The 26,568-nt window shown below is 39.3% G+C and overlaps 1 protein-coding gene across 1 annotated transcript in view; it reads right to left on the bottom strand.

Moving 5' to 3' along the window:
• Positions 1-26,181, bottom strand: part of svep1 (sushi, von Willebrand factor type A, EGF and pentraxin domain containing 1) — a 124,562-nt gene extending 98,381 nt beyond the window's left edge. The window contains exons 1-2 of the mRNA XM_047385542.1: positions 26,091-26,181; positions 18,299-18,816 (exon numbers count right to left, since the gene is read on the bottom strand). Of these exons, the coding sequence (XP_047241498.1) occupies positions 18,299-18,816; positions 26,091-26,166 (594 nt within the window). The 5' untranslated portion in view covers positions 26,167-26,181. The remainder of the gene's footprint in view (positions 1-18,298; positions 18,817-26,090) is intronic.
• Between the last annotated feature and the right edge of the window lie 387 nt (positions 26,182-26,568).

The following is a 26,568-nucleotide window of genomic DNA, read 5'->3' as shown; positions in this document are numbered from 1 at the left end:
TTGCCTGCGATCAGTTGGAGTAGGCCACTCTGCCACTGCCTTGGTCTTCTCGGGATCAGTTCTGTATTTGCCTGCTTCAAAAATGAAACCCAAAAAAGACACGGAGGTGACGCTGAACTCACATTTTTCGGCTTTAACAAAGAGTTGATTTTCGTAAAGCCTTTGGAGAACTGTTCTGACGTGTTGGTGATGTTGTTCTATGTCCTGGGAAAAAATCAAAATGTCATCCAGATAAACGAAAACAAAGAGGATGAGGAAATCGCGAAGAACATCATTAATGAGAGCCTGAAAAACAGCTCTCCATATACCAGAAAACCTGACACATGTTGCTGATATGTACTTGCTGGTGATATCCAATGATTTTATATTACAGATTGCAAGGAGTCCAATAAGTTATGTAATATTTGCAAAAAAGCAATTACCTCACTGCCTGGGCACACAGCATCCACTGCACCATCTCTAGGGCTGAATTTTGAGTTTGAAATAAACAATGGCAACAGTGTGATGAAGCATGATCCGCACTCCAAACTGGGGTGCTTATGAAAATGAATGATTGGCTACTCCACTTGGCTTACAGTGTCCATGAAAATTTAGCTCCAGACCGGCATCAACAGAAAAACACTTTGCTTTGGCTGCATCTTTGTCTTTAGGTTTCCTACATTCTCCTTTCTTCATGCTGGGTTTATTGGTCTTGGCACCAGCTATAGGTAAAAAAGATATTAGCGATAGCAGCATATATTAATGAAAGGGCTTCGGCTCATTGATTGTGTTGTTGCCATGTTAGTAGACTAATTACACCAAACTTTACATTACAGTCAAGCACAACCTAATGAACTCTGTTAAGGGGGGAGAATAATTTGGGTGTTTTTCTGAAATAATGTGCTTTCATGGAGTTGTCATGGACCTCAACAAGGACAACAAAGCAAAGGTAAAGATAATATATTAAAATATATACATATATGGCTGCTGTGAAGCATTACATTTAATGGTTAGTGAGTGGAGACTGATTAAACTATGCCAAATACTGGTGGATAACTTATTTATTGTCTCCTCTCAGTGTTTTATAATGAGCCAATCAAAGCCAAAGCCAAAGCATAATTTGTCTCTGCATTTGGAAAACTATCTAGAACAAGACTCTACATTTGGAAACACAATTACTGGTCCCTGAACTCAAAATCTTGCGCAATCAGATACGAGGAATGCTGAAACATTCACATAAACGGTTTAAAATAAAGAAATCAGGACATAAACACGCTTGGGTTGAGTCGGTATGGGTTCATACAGGCACAGCAGTAATCAGCTTTTAATCAATCGCACAAACCGAGACAGACAAACACGGACACACGCTCACTCACCAAAGAAAACAACCCAGTGGAATCTGGCACTCTGAAACTCCAACCTCAACATAGCAAGTGGTTTACTAGTAGACCTGCACGCCTTAGCTCATAAAAACTGTGTTATTTAGCTTGTCACTGCTGGCACTTTCAAATAGTTTTGGTTTCTTCAGATGCCAATCTCTGACGCTTTTAGTGAATTTCAATGTTAAGATGGCCAGAATAAATCTACGTGTTATAGGTTTATGAAATTTGAATCTCAATGCAGGTAACGCAGTGAAAAATGACAGGGGGTAAAAAGGTTAACTTTGGCAGCATGAAATGGTCACAAAGAAAATTATTTGCTATAATAAACACTTAATGTTACCCATTCTTTTTATTTGCACTTACATTTTGGTGGACTGATGTTCCTAATTTCTTATTTCTTACCAAACTTTTAATGTAAAGTATAATTTTATGAAAGATTTGGCTTTTACTCAATTTACTCAACTAATAAAATAGTGAAAAAAAACAATCCGGTACATTTATTTATAAGAACTCTTAAGTATAAAAGGTTTGGGTCGATCAATGCACACTGCAAAATTCATATTTTATGCCTTGAGTTAACTAAAGATCCTGGAATATAAGCAGAAAACAAAATTTTTTTTAGCTAAAATACAAATGTGAAACACTTTAATCCAGAGTTTTTAAAATCAGCGTCCTTTTATCAGGTAGAAAACTCTTTCTCCAGTGAGACGAACCAACAAACATTCTTCAACAATAACGGTTCAGTTGAAAACAGACCACCACAGCTGCTGACAGTCACTTCCTCTCCCTCTCTGACCTTTAACCCTGCCAAGATACAAATAGTCTTTAAAGTTCATCCATGTTTCCACTTCAGATTTGACAAACCTCCATTTTACTTTGATTTTACAAAGCAAAACCGTTGTCCACAGAACTGCTGTAAGCTCAAAAACCAGGCACACATGGTGAAGGAGAGATAATAACTAGTTGTTGGACAGTCATTTGCACTTTTAACATAAGCTGAAATAAAACAATAAAAAATAATGCTTAAAAGTGTTTGAGCTGTTTCTTTTTTAATTATGTTATTAATATTGAAATTCAACTTGTGATGCAGTTTCTTATTCTCTGTTTGAAAGCATGCTGAACCTTTAGCATTTTCTAAAAAAAAAAAACTGTCAAAAACCAATGTCGGATCACACTTTTCCTTTTCTTGGATGGCATGGTGGAGGAGAACCATGTATTACTTTCATGTCACAAATGTACTTTGTTATGTGTTGTTCTATTAGAGGTGTACTAGGATGGGTAGACTTCAACCCCCTCATTTCATGTCTACATTATGTTTGTGTCTTCTATGATCTTTACTAAACTGGCTCTTTTTATAGTCTTGTGTATTTATTTATTTTTAATCGCGTCCTGTCTGGCAGAGTAGCGCTGTCTATTATTGAACAACAGTGGGACAAACCATACATACCTTTAACTGCCAAGGGAGGTATTGTTTCCTCATAGAGACAAGCTGTAAAAAGCTGCACGCTCTGATCTCTGCCATTTTCAAAGTCACTCCAACACAGGGTAAAACCAACCCTTCCATTGTTTTCATGAGCTTTTGGGAAGTTGGTGGGTCAGTTGTTTGAGACCAACAGAAAGGATAAAATGAATGTTAAATAACGTAGCCGCAGGGGGCGTGGCTATAGGGTGCATCGCTGGCACAGCCCATGTTTAAAGAGGCTTCAGCCCTCAACGTGGCTGTCCTCTGGTTCGAGTCCTGGCCACGATGACCTGTGCTGCATGTCTTCATGTTTTCTCCTCTCTTCACCCCATTTTCTGTTTGCCTACCTTAAAAACAAATTTGACAAAATAATGGGCCACTAGTCCTGCAAAACAAATTTAAAAAGAATATAGCTAAAAAATCTGAAAATAAATGTTTTAATTTTATCAATTTCATTTTTAGTATGAAACTCTCATGTCTGGTGTGTGTTTATGTGTTTTTTGTTTGTACAACAGATGGCTTAAAAGTTGAAATCTACACTTGAAATTTCACTCAGCAGCTCCTACACCATCTCTCTTGTGGGACAGAGTAGTCAGCAAACAGATTTGTTTTCTCAGTGGCCAAAATGAACTGTAGACCTATATATTTTTAAAGGAGGTTCAATGATAGATTCCTAATAATTTTGTGGGAATGTTTTGTGAAATTTCTGTCTGTAAAGGGAGTTTACAGACCTCTTGATTTACAGGGCCTGGAAAACAGACAAGATAGTGGGAAAAACTAATATTATGGTGCAAAGTTGAAAGATGAAAATAGTGGTGTGACTGACTGACTCCTTTAACACGAAACAAAAGAAAAACAGTTAAGAAGAACAGCTTTCAATTAGTTACACTTTTTTATTTTATCTTGATTTCAGAAGTTTCTATAAATTATTTTAACAGGAAAAGAAGGGGAAAGAGAAATGCCTGATTTTGGACCACTCCTATTTCTTTCTTTATTTTTTATTGGAGAAAAAACTAGCATCAGATTGCATCATTTGCTTGATCCGACACATAAACAAATACCCCCTGACCTTAATCACCATTTTATCATAAACTGGAATCGCAGGATTTAGCCAGGGCAAACGACAGTTTCTGACCACAGAAGACTTTGCTCGAAGCCCGAGGGGGATACTGAAGTATCCAAAACCACCAAATACTACATTCACTGACGTCCGCTGAGAAAATGCTGGAATTTAACTTTCAGGCAGGAAAATTAGGCGCGACACACAGAGAGAAAAGAAAGAAATACTAAAAATGAAATGAAATATGGGGGATATTTAGTTTTAGAACATTTGAGGTTTTCCACATTTTGTATATCTTTAAGAGCAATTTTGAAGTGGATTCAAACGTTTATTTCCCCTCATTAGGCTACATATAGTTTTCCAGTGGCATAAATTAAAACACCAGAAAATGATGTCCTATTTATAAACATATTTGTGTCCTTTATTATAAGTCTTGCAATTGAGCTTCAAAAGCTCAAAGCCATGCTTTATAAAGTCCAAATTCATTTATTTTGAGTTAACTGGACATAATTAGGAGGTTGGTTGGTTGCAAATGCCAACAGCACAGGTGTTTATTTAGGTCGTAATTTATTTAAGGTCATAATGTCATGGCCAAATAAAGGAAGTTTTCAATAAATCTTTCGGGTATTTAAAAAATCCAAAAGCACCTTGCTTTCCTCATTCTAACATGTCAGAAGTTATGATAATCACCAGATCCACTCGATTGGGCTGATGCAGAACATCTGAAGATGTTTTAGCATAATCCTTCTTCAGTCTTCAGAATCACAATCTGAATGCATGCTGCAACTAAAAGACATGTTTTAGAGAGACCCAGCCAGAACCTGGAACAGAGAGCAAATGACTGAGCAGTGTTACTTGTCTTGCAACCTCAAGCTGGTTCAACTTCAAAATTTCTGCCAAAAAGAATAGCTTCGTGTCTTTGTGAGGATCCAGTGACTGAGCTTATGAGAGCATATATCTCTAGACCACATATAGTCTTTCACGAGCCTCTCTGCACTTCAGTGAGTAGAAGATAAAACCAGCACAACTCCGCTAACCTCTCTGTTAACATATCACCTGCTTTACCTGTCAGCCCTTTTTCACAGATAAGTGTGGAACAATTTAAATTAGTTAGAGTCCTAACTTATCTACACAAGATGACAATTACCAGGAAATGGATTAGCTAAGATCAACATGATGACCATGTCTGTAAAAACAAATGAACATACATACAGCCGTTACAAAGAAAAAATTTATAATAAAACCGGTTATGTTTTTCTTTTTTAGCAGGACTTTGGTTTCATTTTTGTTGTCTCAATATTTTCTCTTTGTAAGGTTGGATCAAATTCAGATTCTTTATCACAGAAATTACAACAAACATGCACTTATGAATGAAATTGCATTGCATTGGGTCATACGAAAAAAGGTAGAAGGATGGCAGTGTAAGAAAAACATAGTAAGCTAAAAAGAGTGATTAAAAACATTGCAATATAACAGATTGGAATAGGCATGCAATAGAAATGTGTTGACACAAAGTGCCAGTTTAGGTATAGCACTGTTCTGTTGCATGTAGAAAGATCTGACATCTAGTCAGTCAGATGTGGAGATATTGATGAATGTAGATGCTTACTGGTTCGACAATATCCTTTATTTTAAATACCAGATTCCTGTTACTGAGAAGACGTCAGGTGTGATAAGAGAAGGAGCAGTAATGGAGCAATTAATACTGGCCTTGTCATCACAAATAACACGATGATGCAGTTTAACCCTTTGAGTTGTATTAACAAAATAAAGAAAGAAGAATAAAAAATGTGACTCAACTATAAAACACATTGTTGAATGAGTTTTAACCCAGGTTGTGTATTTATGGTTATGTTAATGCACTCATTAATGGCATAAATTTTAGTTTGAAGTCTACATTTCTATTTGTATCCTGTATATTTGTATTTGTATGCCTTTGGAACGGAAAGGAAAATATAGATGAAGTAAATTTTTTAAATTATTACTACCTGTTGCAAAAGTAAATACAGTAGGAATAATGACACTAGAGTTACCATGCAGCTAAAACGATAAAGGAAAGCTGAAAACGTTGAAGTGAAATGGCCCCCCCAAAAAAAAAACATGCATGGAGACCATGCAGACAGAGAACTGCTGAGTGAAGTGCTTCTATAAAACATATTTGTGGTTGAGGAACAAAGTTCAGAAGGAATGGAGGCGGCTTGCGCCAGAGTGATTCAGAATGAAGAAGCCAAGCAGAGCAAAACCTGCATTTCTTCCTTCAGAGCCCAAAATATACAATCACACACAGAGCGCACACGTTCATGTTGAGTCTACAATGCCGATCACCATGACAGAGCCTGAGCAACGTTCCAACTTCAACCTCAGCTCAAAAAACTGGTATATACACACCCAGTGTGTATATGGGTTTGAAATACAATTAGTGACATTAATCTAGACACATGAAAAATGAAAATATAACTGCATCTGAAAAATCAACTGTCCTGTAAATTTAAAACACTGAAAGTTCTCTGTTCTAAAGCTAAAAAAAGAAAACAAAAAAATGTCAAGGACTATCCTTCTCATTAGATCTTCAAATGTGATTATTAGGAGACTTTACAAATATTTCTACACAAATTAAACAAAATACCGCAGAAGTTCCTGCTCGGCCTGTTGCGTTGCCATTACGTGGAGGCCTACAGTCTTAAAAAATTATTACACTTTTATTAACATTTGGCAGCCTTATCTGACTCATATAGACACTCTGCCTACCCATTAATGGACTTTGCATAACATCACTACAAAAAGGCTGTGCCGCACCAATTATTATTGTCCACCCTTTCCTGTTTTTTTTCTTTGTTTTTGTCCTCTAAATGGGTGGGTTTGGAGATATGACTTGTATATGCTTTACTAATTTGAAGATTTCAAAATAAATTATTATAAAACAAGGAAAATTCAAACCAATCAGCTATTTATTCCCAACTTCATGTTGCATTTAGCTGTGGTCCCTTTCAAAAATGTTTTATAACCTCCTCCACATCAGTAAAGTGTATATTTTACAGTTTCATAGAGTGGACAGTGATAAATGTAGTGCAGACCAACCCAAAAGAGCAAGACTTGGGGTTTGCAGACTGTATTAAAGCTATTCTCCTAGTAAAAGTTCAATGTACAGTACAGACCAAAAGTTTGGACACACCTTCTCATTCAAAGAGTTTTCTTTATTTGCATGACTATGAATATTGTAGCTTCACACTGAAGGCATCAAAACTATGAATTAACACATGTGGAATTATATACTGAACAAAAAAGTGTGAAACAACTGAAAATATGTCTTATATTCTAGGTTCTTCAAAGTAGCACCTTTTGCTTAGATTACTGCTCCGCACACTCTTGGTATTCTGTTGATGAGCTTCAAGAGGTAGTCACTTGAAATGGTTTTCACTTTATAGGTGTGCCCTGTCAGGTTTAATAAGTGGGATTTCAAGCCTTATAAATGGGGTTGGGACCATCAGTTGTGTTGTGCAGATGGTGGATACAGTACACAGCTGATAGTCCTACTGAATAGACTGTTAGAATTTGTATTATGGCAAGAAAAAAGCAGCTAAGTAAAGAAAAACAAGTGGCCATCATTACTTTAAGAAATGAAGGTCAGTCAGTCCGAACAATTGGGAAAACTTTGAAAGTGTCCCCAAGTGCAGTCGCAAGAACCATCAAGCGCTACAAAGAAACTGGCTTACATGAGGACCGCCCCAGGAAAGGAAGACCAAGAGTCACCTCTGCTGCAGACGATAAGTTCATCCGAGTCACCAGCCTCAGAAATCACAGGTTAACAGCAGCTCAGATTAGAGAACAGGTCAATGCCACACAGAGTTCTAGCAGCAGACACATCTCTAGAACAACTGTTAAGAGGAGACTGTGTGAATCAGGCTTTCATGGTAAAATAGCTGCTAGGAAACCACTGCTGAGGACAGGCAACAAGCAGAAGAGACTTGTTTGGGCTAAAGAACACAAGGAATGGACATTAGACCAGTGGGAATCTGTGCTTTGGTCTGATGAGTCCAAGTTTGAGATCTTTGGTTCCAACCACCGTGTCTTTGTGCGGCACAGAAGAGGTGAACGGATGGACTCTACATGCCTGGTTCCCACCGTGAAGCATGGAGGAGGAGGTGTGATGGTGTGGGGTTGCTTTGCTGGTGACACTCTTGGGGATTTATTCAAAATTGAAGGCATACTGAACCAGCATGGCTACCACAGCATCTTGCAGCGGCATGTTATTCCATCCGGTTTGCGTTTGTTGGACCGTCATTTATTTTTCAACAGGACAATGACCCCAAACACACCTCCAGGCTGTGTAAGGGCTATTTGACCAAGAAGGTGAGTGATGGGGTGCTGCGCCAGATGACCTGGCCTCCACAGTCACCAGACCTGAACCCAATCGAGATGGTTTGGGGTGAGCTGGACCACAGAGTGAAGGCAAAAGGGCCAACAAGTGCTAAGCATCTCTGGGAACTCCTTCAAGACTGTTGGAAAACAATTTCAGGTGACTACCTCTTGAAGTTCATCAACAGAATACCAAGAGTGTGCGGAGTTTTAATCAAAGCAAAAGGTGGCTACTTTGTAGAACCTAGAATATAAGACATATTTTTAGTTGTTTCACACTTTTTAACTCAGTATATAATTCCACATGTGTTAATTCATAGTTTTGATGCCTTCAGTGTGAAGCTACAATATTCATAGTCATGAAAATAAAGAAAACTCTTTGAATGAGAAGGTGTGTCCAAACTTTTGGTCTGTACTGTATTTTAACAAAGAGTCTAGTCTGTACACAATGTTGCCTGGTTTCTGTCCGTCAGAACTTTCCTGACTTGTGGGTGCTCGCTATCTCACCCATTCTTCCCAGAGACCCTCTGATAATGAAGAGGAGGAGGATGCAGGGGGATAAAAAGAAGAAAAAGGCAGACAGTACTAGGGACAGGAAGTGATTGAAATTGGGATGTCAGGAAGTGGTAGTTTTCCAGACAGGAAACTGTGTTTTAATCACGCTAGCATTGTTCAGTCACAGGGTCAAGAACAAAGAGCTGCAACTTGCTTTTTTCTGCAGCAGAGAGAACTTTGTTGTTTCCCACTAGTTCTCTCAATTAAATTGTATTCATTTGGCTTTACTCTTCTTCTTCTTCTTCTTAGATTGGGCAACAAGCTTGATTACATGTGAAGACACATATGAATCTGCACATTATGACAGATAACAGCAAGAATAAAGCCAATGCCACAAACTCCCCAAAAATATCATCAAGTTTGACAACGTCTCTGGTAGTGGTTGTGTTGATACAGCCGTGAAAGCACAGGAACCCCACAGTTCTTCTCCACTTGACAAATACAAGAGATTTTCACAGGCCTCATTTACCCTAACAGATAATGTTTTGAGAAACAACACTTCACGTTTTGACTGGAATGCGTCAAAGCTGACGGAAAGGACGCTCCACTTCCCGAATAGCCTGCAGGGGAATGTCTGCGTCTGTGGAGGATAAGGTGACAAGAGGTAGTCAGAGGAGGAGAAATCACAGAGCAGGGGGGAGATGTGGGTTTCCTAAACCCACTCAACAGTATTTGTTTACTCTTGCTTTGCAGAAATAAACCATTAATGGATTTTTGCAAGAAGCTCTATGAAAATCTGACCTCTGTATTTTACCAGTGCTTCTAACACTGATACATTCAGCATCTTCAACACTGGGATCTGTGTCAGGTTTAGCGTCTGAGACTCCATCCAACAGGATCAATGTCTTATTAACAAGCCAAATGTGAAGTCTTAAAACTAGGACTGTTTACAGCATTCTTTGTTCAATCAATGATCAGAAAATAGAAAGAGTATGGCACAACTGCAAACCTACCAAGACAATGCAGTTCACCTAAACTGACATGTCAGACAGAAAGAGCAGCCAATAGTAATTCTGGAGATCCAAAACATAGGTGGAAGAATCTTGGGACAGGACAATTATTGGTTGTGCACTTCACAAATCTGGCCTTCATGGAAGAGTAGAAGAAAACCCATTGTTGAAAGAAAGCCGTAACAAGTAGCGTTATAGACACAAGCCACGAAGGTCATATAGTAACATGTGGGATGAGACCTAAACTGAGCTAACACCCTGAACATCTTGCTGTGGGGGTTCAAAAACAAATACCTCACTTCTCAGATTTTTTTACTCCACTTCATAATTGTGCACAGCTTTGCGTTGATTCATCACATATAATCATAATAAAATACTTGATATTTGTACTTCTAATGTAGGAAAATATGTGAAACAAGTGCAGCCTGTAGCTTATACAGTCCATGACCTCTCTAACTTTCACATAAAAACCTGCAGCTGCTACATAATGTGTGTGAACATTTAGAGAAATAAAGAGCATACACACACACACACACACACACACACACACATCCTTGACAGATTAAGAAGAGGATAACCACCTGCAGATCAGACCTCTACTAATTTACTTACTAAAAGTACACTAGCTATCTTAACAGGATCTCTGATCCAGTGATTATAACCGCATTATAGGGACAACCCTATTGTCCGTGTTAGGCTACAGTCAAGCAGAAATATAGCTTACCAACAGTAAGCTGAAAACATGGCTGGGAGCAATCATCTTCATTCGTTTCCCCCTCATTTTCCAGTCTATCTTTCATCTTTGCTTTTCACGCCCTGCTGTCTTATGCAACTGTGAGGACAGATTGACATTGAGACAAGGCTGGTTTAGCCAACTGTTTTCCATTTTCAAAGCCAGGCTTGCCTGAAGAAAGCAAGTAGGGGTTTAGCTGGCAGCTCACGGCAACCCCGAGGTGTATTTTCAGGGTGAAGACAAATGACAGAAATAGTGATGGTGGAGATTTCTCACAAGTGAAAAGAGATGAAGCTATTGTAAAACTTTCCATCTTATTTTATAGTAAAAAAGTTCTCCAAACCAGTGTGTTAGAAATAGCAACAGCTATGAAGACAGTGATCTGTGGATCTTCAAGATTATTGGCTACCAGTGAAACAACATGGAAGATTATGAGAATATTTGCATTACAAATACACTTTATTTTCAAAATTAATAAAGTGGAAATTGTTAAATTCAGGTGTTCCAACCTAGACTTGCAAGACTGCTTCTACAAACTGATCCATGGAGTGGTAGGCCACATAAAATCACAGAGTGGGGAAAGCATGTTCAGAGGTCTCCACCAGTCTGTGACTGTGAGAAACGAATCACGCTTCTCTGTCTGGCAATCCCAGGAATTAGTCTGGGTTTGGTGGTCTCCAGGAGAACGGTACTGGGACATTAATCAACACAATATAAAGTTTGGTGGAGAGGGTGTTATGGTGTGGGCTTGTTTTTTTGGGTTTTGGACCCTAAATTTCAATCTAAGGAACTCCGAATGCTGCAGAATATGAAAAGAACTGTTCTGGACAATTAATCATGCTAACTAGGTTTGAATGGTTTGGTGATGGTCCCTTTTATTTCCAACATCCTCTGCGCATCAGACCACTAAGCAGGGAGAATATGGATTGACTGGTTGGTTGTGCATATACTTGACTGGCCTGTACAGAGCCCTGATCCACAATGGTTTCCTTGGAAGAATGGTCAAATATTCCAATAAACACACTCTTAAACCTTGTGGAGGGCCTTTCCAGAAGAGTTGAAGCTGTTATAGCAGCAAAGGAAGGGCCAACCTGCTATTAAACCCTATGTATTCAGAATGAGTTGTCATGGGGCGATCCACGGCATAAGGGTAGACCGGGCATCTCATATACAGAGGCTATTTGTCCCCGCCTCAGCCGTCTGGGGTTTGACTCAAGACCTTTAATCGATGTTTTACATCCTTTAGTGTAAAAAAGTGTAACTAGCTCCAAAAAATCCTTGAAGGTCATGGCTAGAGGAGCATTTTCTCTTCAACAACCAGCGGGGTAAAAAAAACATGGGATTCCAATGTATGATTTCATCAGAATATAAAGCTTTTAAAACAGTGGATGACTTAAGAATAAGGCTGGCACAAATATCTTTCAGGTTGACTTGTTGGATTTAGTTAATACTCTGCTGGACTTTTAACAGATTCTGATGTGAATTCTGAGGCATTTTCATCCAGCAAGACGCCCTTTTAACGGAGGAATGTGTATTGTCTAGCTGTTGCTTCAATTATATCATATACAACACAGCAGAGGACTTAATTTTATGACTTGTACAGAACTGAATCAGAGGCTGCTGTTGCTAAAACACGCCTCACATTTTGTGCTGTAATTAAAAATGTACCTTGGCTAATGTTTTATGTGTGGTCATGACGGAGATGGCTGGTTCAGTTGGAGCCATCATAAGACCGTCTACTTACCGACTGTTCTTTGCCAGAGGGGCAGAGGACACTGTTGTTTAGCAGGTAGGATATATAATAGGAATAGATTTTTGTACGGTTAAATTTAATCTATTCAAATAAAGATTTACAATAAAATAACAAAGCAAACTGAAAAAAATTGCTGCGAAATTTTGTTTTATTACGGACGAACTAGCTGTAACTTCAGTTTGATTTTCAGCCTTAGTCGGAACAGCTTGTCGGACACATTCAAGCGTCTAAATACATCTAGCAAAATTCATGGAGATACAAGAAAGTAAGAGCATCAAATACAGGAAAGATGTTTTTAGGATAATTATGTGAATCATCCTTGCAAAGATGTACCTAAGAAATAAGAAGGCCGTATTAATAAAAGGGCTACTGTGGGACCTCGTGTGTTTTCAAATGATGATTTTGTTGGTCTTGTGCTTTGATTAAAGCAAAAATGAAACGACTGAAGGTGATGAATATTTTGGAAACGGTATTCTGAAGGCGAACGTCTGTGAAACTGGATCTCTGTGCAAAACTTTCCTGTGTTAAATTATTAGCCAGATGTCCAGATAAGTGAAAGAGAAAACTTTAAAACTTTAGTTTGTTCAGTCTTTCCACCACCACTTTTACCTTTTATGCATGCAACAACTATTCAATGAGACTGTCCTAAGCTTTGTGAAAGAACATGAAAAAAAGGTTGTTGAACTTAGAAATCCTCGTAAATTTACGTTAAAAGGTTTTGGCTGAGATTAAATGAAAACATGGCACTGTGAGAATCTATAAATTGGGGAAATATCTGCAGATAAGAACAATCTCAGTGTCCTTAACCTTATCAAAAATGAATAATACGCCGATATAACTACTAAAGCACAATGCCAAAATCACACAGAATATTTTCAAGAAGAAAAAGTGAAATGTGGCCAAATATGTTCCCTCATTTGACTCCAACAGAGCACCTCTGGGGTAAATTAGAGAAAAAAAGAACAGCAACACCACAGATCAGGGAGACAGAGCAGAATGAAACAAGTTTCTCTGAAGCAAGGCCAAGTATTTCTTAAGATATTTGTGCAATGCTTGTATTCCCCACTCTGCAGGACTGAGGCTGTTGTCAGGACAAAACTCTTTGTGGATGTGTTTAAAAAAACACGTTTTAGGTTTTAACTCAGCTTTTCATGCATTGAATTCCCTCTGTAGGGACAGCATTGATGAGGCTTAAAGTAATTCATGGTCATTTTTGTACAGAGGAGGAAGAACTACCCTACTGTTCGACTAAAAAATGTTTGCCAGATATAATCTTTTATTATTTGACAATCGAGGTAAAAAAGCAAAATGTGGAATCCAACATGAACACAAAATAATAACTGTACTTTTATTACTCAAAGAAATAGTTAGGAAAAAATATTATGCATTTCACTACACCCTCACATGCATTTACATTATATTTGTATTGAGAACGTTGTCATTTGTTAGATGAATGTTATATAAGAGTTAGGTATTAAACACTGCCAGAATAAGGAAAGAAAACATGAAAATGGCTACACAGATTTACATTTTTAACGCAAGATTTTACCAAAATATCTAAATGACTGTCCTGCAGATTTTTTGCATTTATTGATGAATGTTTTAGGTTTTTTTTTTTGGGAGAATGTGTCGGACAATATGATGGGGGGCACCACTAAACTTGTTAGGTAATATACTGTTCATTCTAAAATTATTCATACTCTGGTAAAGTGATTTTTTTATTAAAGAATTTTGTTTTTGAGAGGAAATAAAACATCCATCTCTCAAAGATAACAAAATTATCAAAGGAAAACCATTTATAAAAATTATTAATGTTTATTTTCCTATTTTATTTATTAAATTGGCATACTGAAAATTATTTATACCCATTTTAACAAAACATTTAAATTCTTAATCGGCATTAGAGCAATCAAACTCTTCTTCTAAATGCCGACCAGCTTTTTGCATGTTTCCACTGGCCTTTTGATGATTTCTGTTTGGTGACAAGCTCCAAGCCTTTGAGGATAGAAGGCCTCCTTACCATTACCCTAATCTTTAGCTCCCTCCACAGATTCTCAGTTAGATTCAAGTTGTTGACTCTGCATGGGCCATTACAAAATGTTAGTACTACTCCCAGCCAGAAGAAACATGTGGGTTCAACTCAAAGATTAGTTTAAACCTAAATCTGCCTGGGGTATGAATAATTTTCTTGTTTCAAACCCTACTTTTTGTGTACAAAGTAGAACCTCCTTGGCTTGATCTGGGGTCATAAGGAGTTATATTTCCAAAAGGTCAACTGACCCAAAGACGGTACATAACTACAATTGGTGGAAATAATGTGTAATCTAAAATCTTCAGAAAAGAATCTAAAATGTAACTATGGGTTTTGAGCATTTTGATAATTATTTCCTCATAATTCATGAAAAAAGTATCTACCTTCTAAGAAAATTATACGGATATGCAACAGATGAGGTAAAATGTGTGAAACGGTTTGTTTACAAGTAAAAAAGGAAGTAAGAAGAGGCAAAAAGTCCCCTTCTGGGTCAGTAATGAGGGGTACAAATTGGTGAACTCTGTCTACTCATTAAATTACAACTAATAAGCCAAAAAGCCTGAATTAGTCAGAGATCACTGTGTAACCTCTATATGTGGATGCTTTAAACGCCCTGAATGATGAATATGGTGAGAAGAGAGACAGCAGCCATACAGACAGGGGTGAGAATGAGACGGACAGAAACGAAGTGAGCTGGAGGACAGCCCTGCCTCTACATGCACGGCTGGTGGAAAAATGTGTCTCTTAATGGATCCCAGCTCTCTACAGCACTCAGAAGAGCCAAGACTCGCCAAAGGAATAAAATATGCCACTGTTATGATTACACTGTAATTATGAATTATGCTCTCTGGCTCGTACTTTCAATTTCTTTCTGCACAGATGCACAAACTCACACGTCTCATAGACCTATGCATGTATGTTCACACCTCTATTTTCTCTTAAAATAGACAAACAACTACGTAGACATCTAAAACAACTAATTTAATATAGTGTGATGCTATAGCGATGCAGTTTAGTTGGTTGAAGGTGAGAGCTGTTTCCCTTTTCAAAGCTAGCTGACCTATCTTTTTTGTGAGTAATGGAAAAGGAAAACAAACCCTCCCCCACCTTTTTTCCCATTCAGACAGGCAATTAAAAATACGTAGCATTAGCTAATAAATCAAAGAAAGCCTTGGGTTTTGATTTTTTTTACTTCACTGACCATATAGAGATGCAGCAAACACCAGGCTGAATCTATTAGGTGGAAAGGTGCTCCTGGAGCCCAATTAACATTACGCTTCTATGTCTGGATCTGCTACGCTCATTTATCTTAATTTTAAAAAACTGTCTCAGCTCTGTGTAGGCAGCACAAAGCTTTGCTGTTAGTCAGCCCGAGTCTTACACATTGAACACGCGAGAAAAGAAATAAGTAATCAACTGTTTTGATGGCAAAGATATGTGAAGAAAAGTGCATCATTAATCCTTTTTAAAATTACCTTTTTAAACCGGACTCCACAGAGTTAACCAAAGTTCCCGAGGGCATATTCAGACTACTACGTCAATTTGTTAATTGCCTAAAAACAAATATATGTGTCTCTAAGTCATGATAAGAAGCTAAGTTGTGCCCAAAAAGCTTTTTTCTCATTAAAGTGGTGGTCGTTAGAAGCTGGGAGACAGCCAGCTGTCTGCTTATCAGCACCTGACTATGGATGTTTAACCGAAAACTTGTCCTAAGGGCCAAGCTGTCAGTACTTAGCTGAAGGATTTAATCCAAGGGTATTAGTTGCAACTAGGACCTGCTGAAAGAAAGCTTAGGTTTCAGACTACCTAAGTATCACAATGCACTGGATGTTAAAATTATTTCACATTTTTACAGTTTAGCTTCCCCAGTGCATAACTTATTTTCCCTGCATTCTACTATGATGATGAAAACGGTTTACCTCTCCCAAAAACAGAATTTTGGGGGAATTTGCAGATCTGAAGGGTGAGCTGAGGTGTGGGCGTGTGTTTTGAACAGGAAGAGCCACAATATGCGACCAGGGCTGTTTTTATAGCTGAGCTGTTTGGACTCGACGGGTGAATTGTGCCATATGTTCAGTTTAGATGCCCAGAGTTTAAGACAGCTCATATCGGCCCAAAATAAAATAGACGAGCATTATCACCACAAACAAAAATAACTACAGTAGCAACAAATTACCAGGACCACTTAGAATCATTTTCACAAGGAAAAAATAGATTAAAAATAATCTACTTCCCATCACACATACTGACATACACTGACAATCCTTGACTTCTAGCACCTTGCAAAAGTATTTACACTTCTTCAACTTTTACGTATTTTGTCACATTACAAACACAAACATCAGTATTTTTTATTTAGATTTTATTTGATAGATCAACACAAAGTGGTGCACAATTAGAAGGAAAATGTTACATTGTTTTGAAATCATATTTACAGATAGAAATCTGACCAGTTCCCTTTACTCTAATACACAAAATCAACCAAATTTAAAACCCAGTGCCATCAATTTCCCGCAGAAGCAACCAATTAGTAATTAGGGTCCACCTGTGTGTAATGTAATCTCAGTATGAACATTAGTGAGCAAACCGCATCATGAAGACCAAGGAACACAGCAGACAGGTCAGGGAGAAAGTTGTGAAGAAGCTTAAAGCAGGTTTAGATTATAAACAATATCCTCACAGCGCACCGTCAATCCACGATCCAAAAACGTAAAGAGTATGGCACAACTGCAAACCTACCAAGACATGGTCGTCCACCTAAACTGACAGACCGGACAAGGAGAGCATTAATCAAAGAAGCAGCATGGTAACTCTGGAGGAGCTGCAGAGATCCACAGCTCAGGTGGGAGAATCTGTTGACAGGACAGCTATTAGTCGAGCAATCCATTGATCTGGCCTTTATGGAAGAGAGGTAAAAAGAGTCCTAATGTTGAAAGAAAGTCACAAAAAAAGTAGTTTGCAGTTTTCTACTAGCCATGTAATGGACTCTGGTCACATGGTAGTGGCAGTATCATGCAGTGGGGAGAGTTTTCTTCAGCAGAGACAGGGAAGCTGTACGAGTTGATGAAAGATAGGTGGAGCTAAAAACAGGGAGGTCCTGGAAGAAACCCTTTTAAAGCCGGCAAAAGACTTGAGATTGAAGCAGAGGTTCACCCTCCAGCAGGATAACAACCCTAAACATACAGCCAGAGCCAAAATTGAATTGTTCAGAGCAAAGTCTCTTTATTTGTTAAAACAACCCAGTCAAAATCCAGACTTAAATCTACTTGATAATCTGTGGCAAGACTTAAAAAACTGATTTCACAGACACTCTCCAACCAATCTCAGGTTGAGAAATTGTACAAAGATGGACAACAATGTCAGACTTTGGATGTGAAAAGCTGGAAGAGAGACACCCCAAAAGACTTGCAGCTGTAACTACAGGGAAAGGAGTTTCTATTAATCGTGAGGTCAATCAATGAAAGGGAATACAAAGGCATATCATGCATTTTAGATTTTTATTTGTTCATTTGTTGTTTAGTTTTGAAAGCAGTGAAGCATTTACTTCGCAATTATACAGTCTGTGTTTGTCTGTGGCATACATTTCCAATAATACACACTCATGCTTGTGGCGTAAGAACACTTTTGCAAAGCAAAGTAGTGTTTGTCTCCTCATTTAGTCCATAAGCCCAGTTTTTGTTCATACATGTGTTTCTATTTGCCTTTGTAGTCTTGCTCTTTCAGGTATTTTGATCACTAGAAAGCCCTGAACAATTACCCAGCAAGCAGCTTCCCCTCGCTGTCTGCTGGTGTGTAATTTAGAGGAAGCTGCACCAGCAAAGCAATGCAAGGCCTCATTAACATCGACCTCTCTAAACCACAGTAATTCCTTGCACGCGTAGACACACACATACACAGAGCAGGCTGCAGACTGACACAGACAGCACAAAAAGGGAATACATTAATGAGAGCGAACATAGCACAAATAAGAATAACTAACTCGTTTCCTGACAGTGCAGACAGTTTCTCCTAACTTAATCCATGAGTTACGACTTACCGCTGCTCTCTGGAAAGCTCCTTTGGTGAAGGTGCCTCCTCCTCTGTAGTTGATGGCCGGGATCTCCTGGTTGAACAGGGAGCACTTGTGTTGGTGGGACTTGGGCGCTGAGATGTGGTCCACCCTTGAAACCACGTGGGTCTTGGACGAGAAGGTCACCAGCGCCACGCGCGTGTTCTCCGGCGCCACAGGGAAGTCAGACAGCATCTTGCGTACAAACCTGAGCTCGCTCTGGAAGTTGTTGGACCCCACGCTCGAGGACTCATCCACCAGAAAAACCAGGTCCAAACAGGCGCTTTTCTCACGCAGCTCGCGGACGTTTCGCTTGAAAGCCTGCCCGAGGCGCTCCACTTTGCTCTCTGCGCTTTCTGACAGGTTGCCGGATGATGGGGATGACAGGGTAGACATCTGTCTGGACCTGCGAGACTGCTGCTGCCGTTGAGACTGCTGGACGGCTGGCCCGGCTGCAGTCCATACATCCAGGACGCACAGAGTAAGAAGACAAGTAGTCCATGATGCTGTTAAACAGTGAAACATAGTGTCAATCAGCCCAGCACCTCTGCTGAAGCCCTTATGAACCAAAAAAGGAGGCAAACTGTAGATTGTCTTTTCTGGACTAATCAGTGATCATAAACGTATCCTGTTGTGTCAGCAGACTCCCCAGGATAGCTCAGTTCAGAGTTCCTTAAAAGCATTGCAAGAAGAGGACGAGGATTCTCTTATTTAAAATGTGGTTCTTTCATCTGCTTCTCTCTCATCAAAGAAAGAAAACAGCAGCCCAAAAACGTTTCTTCTCCAGTATGATGAATAAATATTTCTTTGCTCTTGCTCTCTGTACAGTCTCTACATTGAAACGTGCTTTTTTTGTTTTTTCAAGGAGTCAATACTCCTTTATCTCTCCTTCTGCGTGGCTGTCAATCACCTATCTGCCCAGTGTATAGGATCCAGAACCCCCCTCGATGCCTCTTCAGTCCTCTTAGTCCCAGTCTGCAGCCCCTCAGGCTCCTGTTCGTCTGTGAAGCTCCTGCCTGCACCATCAGCCGAGCTCAGAATGCTTGTCCCCCTCTTCTCCCCAAATCCTTTAAAACACACACAAACAGAGGAGGTGGAGGAGGAGGAGGACGGAGAAGGGAAGGAGGGAGGAAAAAAGTTAAGAGAGGTTGAGGGGAAAAAAAGGGGGCAGTTCAGTTGTGGCGTAAAGTCATTTTTTCCCCTTCATCTCTCCTCCTTTCTTCCCAACTCCCCCCTCTTTCCTTATCTCTTTCTGTCTCTCACCGTCGCTCCTGTCCTCCTCCTCTTACGTCTCTCTCCTTGCATTTGTCCATCTCTCCTCTCTCATCCAGAGGGTGAACAGAGGCTCCATGTCAGCGCTACGACTCGTCTGTCAAGCAGACAGCATTCCTGAAGAAACTCATCAGCAACAGAAGCTGTGATCATCTCCATATGTCCACACTTTCACACGTCAGGATGGGGAAGATAGGTGGCATCTGACTTAGATAGTGGTGAGGAGGGTAGGGATATTCTACCAGACGGATCTAAGGTTTAATAAGTCTGTTGCAATTAGGACAGCTAAGTCGGCTCTGCTTGGTCCAGTCCTCACTGCTTCATTATTTCCTCCTCGTGTCCAAGCATATCTCTGCATATATCTTGTTCAAGACATAAAAGTCAAGGATGGACAATACTTCTAATACTTTGAATTTCTCTGGTATTCCAAACACAGACACTCAGGCTTTCATTTGTGCATTTTTCCAACATCTTGTAAGTCTTCCAGTCTCTTTCTTTCTTCCTTTGTAGTTTTTTTGTGTGATTTTTATCTGTAACCAAAACAAAGGCGGCTGTCATTACACTGCGACTATTAAAGGAAAAACTTGGGGTTTTCTGCAAAGACCTCCTTTGCCATAAAGTTGTGGCAAAGTGTGAAGAAGAAAGAGTCTTTTTGGTATGTCACTACCAGCTTTGCACATACAGAGACTGAAATATGTCCTACTTCTTTTTAAAATGGCTCAAACTCCGTCAGATTGAATGTAGAGGGATGTCTAGTGTCTGAATATCAGTTTTTAATTCTTGCCACCGATTTCTCAATTTCATTTAGGTCTGGACTTTGACTGGGCCATTCTAACACATGAATATGCTCTGATGTAAACTGTTGCATTGTAGCTATGGCTGTATGTTAAGAGTCATTGTCCTGGGCCATTGCATGATGTAGCGGTAGGGAGGGCACTCCGTATACAGTGGGTACAGTCCTTGAGGCAGCCCCCCAGGTTCGATTCCCGACATTATGACCTTTGTTGCATGTCCCCTTCTCTTTCTGCTAATGAAAATCACCCTAATAGCATGATGCTGCCACCACCATGTTTCACAGTGGAGCTTTTTGCTAATTTGATAAGACAAGCTTCTTCCACCCGTGTGCTGCCAGACATGGCTTGTGGCGAACTGTTAATAGGACTTTTTTTTTAGCTTTCTTTCATCAACAGCTTTTTCTTGCTACGTAAAGACTAATAACTGCTGCCTCGACAGATTCTCCTAGCTAAGCTATGGATCTCTGCAGCTCCTCCAGAGTTACCATGGGCTTCCTGCCCAGCCTGCCAGTTTAGGTGGACATTGATGTCTTGGTAGGTAAGTAAGTTATGAAAAGGCGAGATAGATAAGAAAAAAAACATAAAATCTTCTTCATAGTAGCTGTGGTTGTATCTGAGAAGGTGATAATATAAATGTGTAACGTAGCCCTGTATATCATTGGTTTTAATAGTCTTCAGAAAACCAGGCCACACAGATACAGCACAGTTTTTTGAAAAACCTTGACTTTAAAGAGCATCTTTTAAAATCCTAGTTCTTCTCATTAAAATCTCTGTTAGCATCTGGACAAGAGATGCAACGGAAAATACGTATGTTTTTCAAAACATTCCCGTGCTAATGTTGACAGATAAGGCAAAATCACCAAACAGACTGACCGACTCTAGGAGTTCGGGATTTTGACAGAAAACAGCAGAACAATTGAGCTTTGTGCAAGCTCAAGTCAGAAACTTTCCCGTGCACAACTAAACTCTGAAGAGAAGAAACTGCCAGTTAAAAGGAGAGGGTGAGTAAATCAACATGGCACACAGAAAAGGGAGTATAGTTTTACCATTTTTCCTCTCAACCAGCCAGTACTGCAACTGCTAAACTGCTTTTGTTGCTTAAAGTGAGATACAAAGGTGCTCTGTTATCTACTTTTAACCCAAAATAGTGTTGCATATTCTGCTGTTAGGAAGCATCCTGTAAGAAATTGTTCATCAGATGTATTTTAATTAGGACATAATTTGAATGAATGCCACTGATTTTGTATTCGTCTACAGCAAGTAAATAAGTATCGAACGCATCAGCCATTTTCTAAGAAAACATATTTCTTAAGGTTCAGTTGACATGAACTTCTCACCAGGTGTTGCTAACAACCCATTTAGTCCACTCAAGCAAAGAAATCAAAGTAACGATGTCCATTAATTAATTTATGTGTAATAAAATGTAATGACACAGAGAAGAAGTATTGAAAATGTATTAAAATGTATTTAGTACTTCGTAGAAAGTTGGTCTTAGTTGGTGATGACAGCTTCAAGACACTGTATAGAGTAACTAGTGGCAAGCATTGCTCGGTACAAACAGTCTTCTAATCCTGAGGGTTCTGTGGGCCTCATCTATGAACCCTGACCTTTAGTTCTTTCTATAGATTCAGGTCAGGTGATCGCCTGGGCTATTCTAGCAGCTTTATTTTCTTTCTCTGAAACCAATCAAGAGTTTCCTGACTGTGTGTTTGGGATCATTGTCTTGGTGAAACACTCGTTTCATCTTCATCATCCTGGTAGATGGCACCAGACCTTTATCAAGAATGTCTTGGTTAATTTTTGTTTTCATCCTCCCTTCAATTATATGAGGTCTGCCAGTATGCCATAAATACCTCCACACCATGATGTTCCCACCACCAAACTTCACTCTTGGTATGAAGTATTGGGGATGATATGCAGTGCCTTTTGACCTCCAAACATTGTGTGTATTATGGGATCCAAAGAGTTTAAATTGGGCCCTTTCTAACCAGTCTTTATTCACCCATTTCACAGGCTTGTATAAATGCGGGCCATCAACATGCTTTTTCTTCAGCAGTGGAGTCTTTCATAGTTAGCTTGCACAGAGGCCATGGTAGATGATTGAATAAAATATTGTTCGCTTTGAAACAACTTTACCTGCTAAATTCAAAGCTTTGTGGGGCTCTCCATTAGCTGTCTTTGGCTTTTAGACAACTCTTCTGATAATTATTTTCACCCCTCTGTCCAAAATCTTGTGGGGAGCACCTGGTCATGGTGGGTTCATAGGGTAACGTTTTTGCTAATTCAGGATTATGGCTCCAACAGTGCTCCGTGGAGCCCTCAATAGATTAAGGATTATTCTGTGAGCAATGCCATTAGGTTAAAAAGAGATTTCACTGGTTTTGCCCATCATGAGATGTTGACACCTTGGTAATGAATAACTTTTTTATAGCCCATCAGTTGGGACTAATATTGCTTTATGCTGATAGATTTTAGCAGGTTACATAACTTTCCTCACTGTCTTCATATGTTCAGTACTTTCCATTTTATTACTCATAACCTGAATTATGAGCAATAAACATCTATGTTTTGCTTTCTTAGCATGTGTGAACTGGATGTGTTGTAGCAACACCTGGTGGGAACTTCCTTCACATTGGTGATGTGTTTAAAAGATGTGGCACATTCAGATGCTTCGAAACATGCAACAAATCGAGAGCTGAAGAGTCATAATCGAACTCAGTTAAATATCTTATTTTATCAAACCAACAGTTTGCAGTTGAATATGACTATTTTCCCTAATAAAATTATTTGTCATTTATTCATATTGTGTAAAATAAAGAATAACACATGACAATAAAAACTCCAAAGGATATATGTGCATTTGAAGGCAACACTTGCTGCCGATAACAATAAAAAGAGTTGATGATGGATGGAACAAAGGAATAAATCAAAGAAAAGCATGTGCAGGAGTATGAAACTATTAAAGGGTTTGAAGTATCGGTAGCGTGTGTAAGCATGTTTTCACCATAGTAGTCCATTGCACTCAGCGTTGCACTACTAGCCCATAACAACACGCACACAACTCAGGCAAAGAAAGTGTTTATTTGGCCAATAAGCCGTGCTTTAACTACACTGGAAACTTCTGCAGAAGTGGGAACAAAAAGTACAGTCATACCAACCAGATAAACTAAATGCAAGAGCCACTCAGACACAAACACAGGCGTGCACAGGCTAAAAAAAAAAAAAACACCCTGACCTAAATCCACACACAGATGCTGCTAGAGACAAAAACATACGCTTTCAGTCTCAAACATGTTGAAAGGGGGAAGAGCACAGCTGTGACTTCCTGCATTTTGGTATTTGGAGACCCCTGACCAGACTTCTGCATGGGTCCCAGGAGAGACAGGGAGTGGTGGATGTAGAGGAGGTTGGAGAGCGTGTGTGTTAATGGGGGGGGGTTGTGTTTTCATCCCAACATTTTTCAATAATATACATAAACCAGGATGTCCTCGAGAAACAAAAAAAATATATATTTTTTTTGGAACCATTCGAAGAAAGATTCAAATTTTAAGAGTTCAAAAGAAGCAATGAGAACAAACTGATTCAATCTGCCACACTTCGCTTTTCAGGATTAATGATTACACCTTAAACGTTTTGTTTTGTCAGATTACAACTAGATTACACAAAGTCGTACATATTTGTGATGTGGAAGGAAAATTATATATAGTTTTACATCCAAAAATATAAAATTAATTAAAAACCCTAAAAAAGTCGGTAGTTTACAGAAACGTCCTCCGCTCCAGTTTCATTAACAAGTCTGATGGGAAATGTCTCTACAAGCTTTGGACATCCAGACACTAAAATTTCTGCCTGCTCTTCTTTGTGAAACACCTCAAGCTAAGTCAGATTGGTTGGACACTTATCTGTGCCCCTCAATTTAAAAATTGTGCAACAAATTTTAAACTGGATTTAGGTCTGGACTTTGACTGGGTCATTCTAGCACATAAATATGATTTGGGCCCTGTCCCAATACCCACACTACACCCTACGCCCCTCTATGAAGTGTTTACTTTGTACAAGTGCATGTAGGGATTGAAGTGCACAGGTTACAAGCTGCAAAATTGGAGAATTGGGACAGTAGAGGTTACGTCATCGACTTGCACCTCTGCACCGTAACTGCAACATCAAAAAGGGTGGGAACCAGCGCTGTTTTCAGTCTTGCTGCTAAAAAAACTCTTTAAAACTGCAACAAGCAATTGTTTTGAGGAGAATAAAGTGCAGGAAGCAAAGGAGGTTTATACACCAGACTCTCGCTGCTCCAGTGTTTGTTTGAAAGGTAACTTCAGTGTTATGGCCTACTGACTGCCCAGAGTCACTCTGAACCCACTGGTTTCTTACAATGTTGAGCCCGGAAAACCAGTAAAAAAATATGTTTGTCGGCTTGCTGTCTAAAGTTTACGCAGTTTTTATTATTCTGATTTGATGGCTGGTTGACGGTTGTGATTGGTTTTTGCTCAGAACGTCATCTGCAGCAGTGAATTGTGGGTAATATACTTCGGCAAAGTCTGCTTAGATGGGCTTCGCCGAAGGGCGGATGTGGGGCACAAAGGGGGCGGGGCTAAGGACGACTCTGGAGAATTGGGACACACTACGCACTCGAACCCATCAACGGGAACGCACAATTCAGGGACACAAGGGTGGAAGTGCGGGTATTGTTCCATCATTGCTCTAGCTGTATGTTTAGGTCGTGGTCCTGTTGGAAGGTGAACCAATGCCCCAGTCTCAAGTCTTTTGCAGCCTCCAAAATGTTTTCCTCCTGAACTGTCCTGTATTTAGCTTCATCCATCTTCCCATCAACTCTGTCCCAATTCCCTGTCCTTGCTGTAGAAAAGCCTTCCCACTTCTTCTTCTTCTCCACAACTTTGTCCCAGACCTGTTTGCTGTGTTACTGGGCCGTAATGATGCTGTTTGTTTACTAATGTTCTCTAACATATCTTATTCTAAGACTTCACATGTATGCTCTACTATGTGTGGGTCTATCATTTAAAATACCAATAAAATACATTTAGGTTTGTGATTGTATTGGGACAAAATGTATCTGACAATGGTTAAAGACATATGAAGGAAAATGTTAACAAAAAACATATACACTGTAAGAAATACTGGACTGTTAAGTCTTAAAGGCGCAGAACCGCCTATGTTGTTCTTGCGGTTTGTGGTAGCGGAAGCTGATGCCGTCTTTAGTCACATGGACCATTTCATGTCCATTGGGAGGAAAGCTAAAATATTTGATCCACATAATACTTTGGGAAGACTGAAATGTGTTGTAGACATTCTGGATACCGACTCCGGAAGAGTGTACATTTTGTCATGGAAATTTCAGGGAGGTATTCTTGTAAAGTCATTAAACCAGACCATTAAGTCTGAAAGCGTACAAATACATATGTTGATACTATACCACAATAGCCAGAAAACCAGAGGAAGTCTGTTAAAGTAACTGTTTTACAGCGGGAGAGATGCATGAGGTTGAATTTTGGTGACAGGGAAGGTCACGCTGCTCTGTTCCAAGTGTGCAAAATTTGGAAAATGGCAATTTATCTTTCACAGAAAAGAGGTTTAAGAAAGTTCAGGCTTCTAAAAAGGCAACCAAACTGGCACGGTTTAACAAAACCACGCTTACACGCTTTGAAGCAAAATCTGCTATTTTCTTGGCTTTTCCACTGACTCCCACACACCTGTTCCTTCATGTTTCTGCAGAGTCCTCAGGGCAGCCTCAGGCGTCACATACAGTAGCAACATGTGATGACACATTCCTCATAGTTCTTCTTTCTGGCCTGAAGGATCAAAAACAAAACTCAGCGAGAGTGTTGCCTTTTTGTAAGCATTTCCTCACGCCATAATCTAGGGAAAAAAATGGGAAAAGAAATAAAAAAAAATGTGCTGCAAAGGAATAAAACAGGTGCATTAGTTTGATCAATATGAAGCTAAGGTGTACTAAGATTAGTAATGTGATGCTATCTACTCAAGAATCCCAGAAAAACTTTGGTTATTGTTGTGAAGCACTTCCGGTTACATTCATGCTTTCAAATTGTTATGTAAATAAATTGATGTGAAATAGAATTGAAATGAATTGTTCACTGTCTGAGAAACATTTGGATGAAGTTGGAAATCCAACTTCTAATAAAACACTCCAGCTCTTAATCTAATTGAGAC

Source organism: Girardinichthys multiradiatus, chromosome 14, assembly GCF_021462225.1.
Source record: "Girardinichthys multiradiatus isolate DD_20200921_A chromosome 14, DD_fGirMul_XY1, whole genome shotgun sequence".
In the NCBI taxonomy this organism is placed as follows: domain Eukaryota; kingdom Metazoa; phylum Chordata; class Actinopteri; order Cyprinodontiformes; family Goodeidae; genus Girardinichthys; species Girardinichthys multiradiatus.
Note: the sequence above shows the minus strand (reverse complement) of the source record. Positions and strands in the feature narration are given on the sequence as shown.